General features: G+C 39.1%; 1 protein-coding gene across 1 annotated transcript in view; it reads left to right on the forward strand.

Moving 5' to 3' along the window:
• The window catches only part of CCSER1 (coiled-coil serine rich protein 1), a 1,029,451-nt gene extending 1,024,321 nt beyond the window's left edge, over positions 1 to 5,130 (forward strand). The window contains exon 10 of the mRNA XM_067557175.1: positions 3,965 to 5,130. Within this exon, the coding sequence (XP_067413276.1) occupies positions 3,965 to 4,450 (486 nt within the window). The 3' untranslated portion in view covers positions 4,451 to 5,130. The remainder of the gene's footprint in view (positions 1 to 3,964) is intronic.
• The last annotated feature ends 870 nt before the right edge of the window (positions 5,131 to 6,000 follow it).

Raw genomic sequence — 6,000 nt, forward strand, 5'->3', positions numbered from 1 at the left:
ATATATTTACAACTACTTTATTTCTCCCCTTGTGACGTTAGCGGTCTTTCTTCCATCATCCACTGCTTTGCAAACATTCATTTGCACAAGTAGTTTGCTAAAAATGTTTTACTGTATATAGAAGGAGAAGTCAAGTAAGTCACTGTAGCCACATACATAAAAAGGGTGACATTCATCCCATGCAGAGGGCCAGAGTAAGGCATATTTGAAATTACTGAATCGTTAAAAGATCAGTTACATGGTAGCTTGTACTTTTTACATTTTATGATGCAGCTTTCAAGAAGATTAAAATATCTAGATAATTTTACTATGATTATATGGAATTTATCTACGTGTATAGGGAAAAATTACAGTGTGTTATTACTTGCTTATTTGCATACTGTAATATCAACTGACAACCACCATAATAATCACTGCAAGAGTGTGGTTTTGTTGTGGTATTTATCATGAATCATCCAGTTAGTTGAGTAAAGGGATCCCTCCAGAAAAAGTCACTAATAGTCTATGAAAATGCCCGAATACGTAAGCACGCATGCAAGAGAGAGAGAGGAGGGGGAGGGGGGTAAGGGACAGGGAATCTATTGCTTTATTTTTCTATTTTCCCATTTTCTCAATCTTAACCAGGGAAAGAGGCAACTTTGCTGGGCAAACATAGTTAGACCAGTTCCTTGACTGATGTAAATTGACACATCTCCAGTGGTGTGGTCCTATCCAAATCAATGGGGCTATGCTGATTTATATAAACTGAGAATGTGGCCAATTTGTATTCCATGCCCTTTTATGGGAAATGCCAACTGCTTTGTTTCTGAAAACTATACTATGTTTATTTACAATGTAGCCTAATTTTTGATTTATTGAGGGATGAGTGAAGACTTTGTAGGGCCGTCTGAGGCTGATTCCCAGGAAGCTTTGAAAAATGCCTGCCTATGACAATATCTCTGAGACAGGAGCGGTCTCAGTACCCTGTCACTCAAATGACCACCAATACAGGTTAACTGTGACCTAAACAGAGGATCAATTAACAAATAGGGCCACACCTGAGGGGCTAATTAGAGGGAGAAGTAATCCCAACAGCTGGGAGCTGATAGAGAGGAAAGAAACCCTGGAGGGGAAGTGGAGAGCCTGAAGGAAAGCAGAGCTGGCTGCTGCTAGTACTGCTCAAACCCCCACTCCTCCCACCCCAAGACTATGGAGGGAGAGCTGCCTGGGACTTGTAAATAGCACCACGGGCAAGGACATGCTGGAACAGTATAATAAAGCACACAGGTGGCCTGGACTGACTGTGGTCTGTAATTAAGGTGAGAGAAGATACTGAGGGACCATCCTGTGACACTGCCATGGCAAAATGTTTGTACTTGTATTTTTATGAGCCCCAGGATGAATCCTCTCTGGCAGGACTCAGGGAAATCAACTCTCTTCGACATGGTGGTGAAATTCTTAATAAGGGTTCCTAAGAGCCCCCCAAAACTCTTTCCAGTATGTCTTTTTCATGGCTCTGCCACCTTGAGCTGTCTTTCTTTTTAAATGCATTTAGAATTTGCAGGTGAGCATCCAGATATGTTGGCAACCCTCGGCTGTATGTGGGTATTGTGGAAAGGCAGACATGCATTTCTGGACTATGAGCAGGAAGGATTGCCAGAGGATTTGGAATTACTGCCCAGAGGAGAATATGAGGATTTTGGCAGGTCACCTGTCACTTGTTGAGTCACTTATTTCTATAGGAAGTTGGAAGATTTCACTGAATTATTTATTTATTAGAGTGAAAAGATGTGACTAAACTATAGGTAAATTTTAACTCAGCACTTTGATGCTATGGTGATGGATGCTATCCAAAGGTGACATTTTCAAACGTATTCTGCTCCCATTGCAGCGAATGGGCATTTTACCACTGACTGAATGGGAGCAGAATTAGGCCAATCCCGTGTGCTTTAGAAAATTCCTCTTCAAATAGCTAAAACTGCTTCAGGTACATAGTGCCTCCAAAAGCATCTGAACCTGTGCAGCAGTATAATCTGCCCATGTGTATGACAAGCCCTTCACAAAAAAAGTATATAAATCACATTCACTGCATTTGTTCTGCCCTTCATTTGGGATGAATAAAAAATTAATAGTTCACAAAAACCATGTGAGCTGATTCAATTTCTCATGAAAAAATATACAAATCTCATTATGGCTTTATTGAAATATCTCAAAATACAGTTTAGCAAATTCAGAGTATAAGGCTTGGGAGTGAATTTAGTTCCCTGGCTCCAAGTTGCAATACCTGAGCACATAAAATAAATGGCAGTGTAAATGTCAAAAGGTAATCCCTATGTCCTGGCAGCATTCAGTCCCGGTAAGGTTATAGGGTAATATTGGTCTATTAGCACGAGTGAATGCCACAAGTAGGTTGCTGGATAGTACCCAAGAAAGTGAGACATAGATAAAACCCAGGAAAAATTGTGTTCCAAAATAACTTTTTAAAATAGAATACAACTGATGGTATTATAACCTATTTCTCAAATAGTAACTGGAGCTTGGTAATTGTACTACTAGTTATTGAAAGAAGAGTGAAATATAAAATGCACTATGTGTTACAAAATGCTCCCTGGAAACATCACGATGTGTGTGCTTCCGTTTCATGCGCACACACATTTTAGGTCATTAAAGGGGATAGACTTTCAGTGCTTTTGACTTATTCCATGGGGAATTTGAATTTGCTTTCCAAATGCCTGTACATGTGGCATTGGAATATTATTTAATTTGTCAGGCAAGTTTGAGTAAGACATTTGATATTAAAATATATAGACATGAAGATTTGTTGTGAATACATATGAGCTCGAATTTCAAGTTAGGCAAGCTTATGAGCAACAGTTTCTGCTGATGACCCTCAATGTGAGGGACATTTCAGCACACTGGTAATTATCTTAGTGCAAATCTTTGACCACCGACTCCCATGATTGGAATCGCCGAATCAGTATGGCTCCCAAGTATGTCCTCTGCTTGTTAAACTTAGCACAGACCATCACCAAAGCAGTCAGGATGCTTCTTCAGCAATGGTAACACTTTCCTCCTCCTCATTGAAATTTTAATTTTAATCTTATTTTATATCCCATGGGATTTAAAATTAAAATATTGTAAACTTTTTTAATAAGCATAACTTTGGGTCAGCACACGCAGGTCTAAACTTGCCCCTGTGAGCATCTTGCATCCTCTAAGACCAGATGAGTGGTAGGTATAACATAAATAAGGGGCATAATGGATTGTCACACCCAGTGGGAGCTGATAATCAGTGGAAATCTGAACTTCCCAAATCATGATGCGTGCATGTGCAAGCACGTATGGAAAATGGTTACCAATATGCTGAAATATCCCTTACAGTATATATTCAGCCTTCTTAACGCCCCAATCCAGTGAAACACTTTACTTTAAGCACATTAGGAAATATCTAACTTGACTTCAATGAGACTACTCACGTATTTAAAGTTAAGCAGGTTCTAAATTTAACTGATGCCTAAAGTTACTCTCAATTGGTTTTCTTTATATGTGTAGATAATCTCTACAGATGAAAAGTGATATATACACTAGGTATTAATTACTATTATGATTAAGATGAGCTCAAATCTGTCAAGAGTCATGGGACCTCTTTGTGTATCTTTTATTTCCTTAAAGAATTTGTCTTTTCAATGTAATCAGATTTTTTAAGTAAATTCCCAAATTCTATATGTTTAAATATATGTCTTTCAAAGTATTTTTTAATATAAATGAGTAATATTTCCATTTCATACTAGCGGTGCCTTGGGAGTTCTGCTAGCATTTGAGATATGTCTTTTATTTTAATCAACAAACATGAAGTGCCTAGCCTAAGCAGTCTCTACATATCTGCAGATACCACTGGGAGTGTTTTGCATGCTCTATCATTTTGCTCTTAATATATGCTTTTGCTAATGACTTTTTTTTCCTGTTTTTTTTTTTTTTGCTCCAGGCTACATATCTAAACAAAATTGTGAGCCAAAACCTCAACACAAGGGACAGAAAGTCAGCACATACTCCCACCGAGGACCCTTTTAGATATTCAGTGGGCAACCAAGCAACTGCCTACGAAAGCAAAAGCTGTCAGCTGTCAAGTCTGTACCTGAGTAACCTCCTGAAAGATAAAGAAATAGTGGAAGTCATCAAGCACACAAGAGGCACGTATGAGACCCTCACTTCAGAGGTCACCCAGAACGTTTTGGCCAGCGCTGCACAAAGTACAACCAAGCCAACACCCAAGACTGAGAGCTTCTTAGGGTTGGCTGGTGCACCAAAGGATCAGACTGCTGTACCCCGGCAACATTCCTCTTTCACAGGGAGATTTGGACAACCTCCGAGGGGACCCATTTCCCTACACATGTACAGCAGGAAAAATGTTTTCCTTCACCACAACTTACACACTGCAGAGCTGCAGACTTTAGGCCAAAAAGATGGCTAACAGTCCTCATATTCTTGTTGTAGAACGAGCTAAAGTCAGTTAAGGGGGAATATTGCTCATTAGAGCTCAGTCTTAAATTCTCATCTGCTGCTATCTTTAATTTTTTTATTTTTTTAAAACTTTTTAGTATTGTACAGGGGCTCCATATTTTCCCTTTTTAAGGAGGGTGGGGATGGGGTGAACTAGCATGTTAATTTAAGTAACTAGATTGACCTGTCTTGCAGAAGTCACCACATGTATAATAAATGGGATCATCTTGCTGGTATCTCTAGTCCAAAATAGGCCCAATATTTTTGTCATCTTTCTGCCGCTGTAAACCATTGACATACACTGAAGATCCGGAAGGTGATCTCAAATAGCACTGCATTTAATAATGTTACTGTGAAAGTAGATGTGAGGAATGAATAGGTAAGTAATTAGTAAACACTGCTGAATTGTATAGAGACTAGGGAGATAATGAGACTGAAGTCTTTGAAGCCCTCTCTTTGTATCATATATGTTTTGGTTTTTTGTTTGTTTGGACAATGAAACTTGCTCACACACAAACTAGAGATGTGTTAGCTCTTTCTGCAGTTTTGAGACTGCCTCATCACACCCCTAGAGGAAGAGACGGCTTTTAATTTTCTTCTAAATGCTCAGTTCACACAGGTTCACCAAGGATTTCAGACAGAGTAATTGGAATTCAAATTGAGAGTGACAGCTTTGATCCTCCAAAAACTTTGTTTTTTGCTATTCTGGTTGTATTATGACATGTCACGTTGTGGTGATATTTCTTGTACTTTCATAGATGATGCATCACTCTTGACACAGCATGATATTCTGTGCTGTTTGATGCATCATGTAATGTCATGCCACATTCCAGTGTATCAGATTGAAAATGGATGAAAGACTGCAGTAATTCCATTGTCTTATCGTCCAGTCTTCATCTGCTCATGTCCAAATTACTCTAATGTAAATCAGCATATCTCCAAGGCTATATCTGCGGTTAATGACCTGCAGTAGTTGATGACCTGGACTAACTGTGCAGGTTTGGTTGTCTATTGTCATACACACCTTTCAAAACCCATGTATTCCTAGTTGACCTACAACATTCTAGTCTCAGAGGAACTTGAAGTATTCTGATTACACTGCACAGCTTGCAAACCTGCTAGTGACATCAGATCCTGGTTTCCCTTTCCAAGGGCTTGAAACTGGGTAGCTCAGGCAAGATACGCTAAATGTGTGGCATATATGAAACTTCATGCTTAGTCTGAAATGTCTCTGATAGCAAGTAATCTGTTTGAATAATATGACACACAGAAGGCTGCTCATGAATAACAAGAATCATCTGCATTTCAGGGCACATGAAGCAGATCAGTAAATCTGAATGAGGTCACTTCTCTTCTTTTATTTCTAATTATAAAGGAGGAGGAAGAAGGGGTGCAGCAGATCCTTACTCCAAGATTCAAGTAGCTAACATATACCGCACCACGCAATAGCAAATGAAGTTCCAAACTAACTACAAAAAGACCTAACTTCTACTTAAGAATGGCCATACTGGGTCAGACCAA

This window comes from Emydura macquarii, unplaced genomic scaffold, assembly GCF_026122565.2.
Source record: "Emydura macquarii macquarii isolate MOO-44397 ecotype Brisbane River unplaced genomic scaffold, CSIRO-AGI_Emac_v2 contig_1790, whole genome shotgun sequence".
Lineage (NCBI taxonomy): Eukaryota > Metazoa > Chordata > Testudines > Chelidae > Emydura > Emydura macquarii.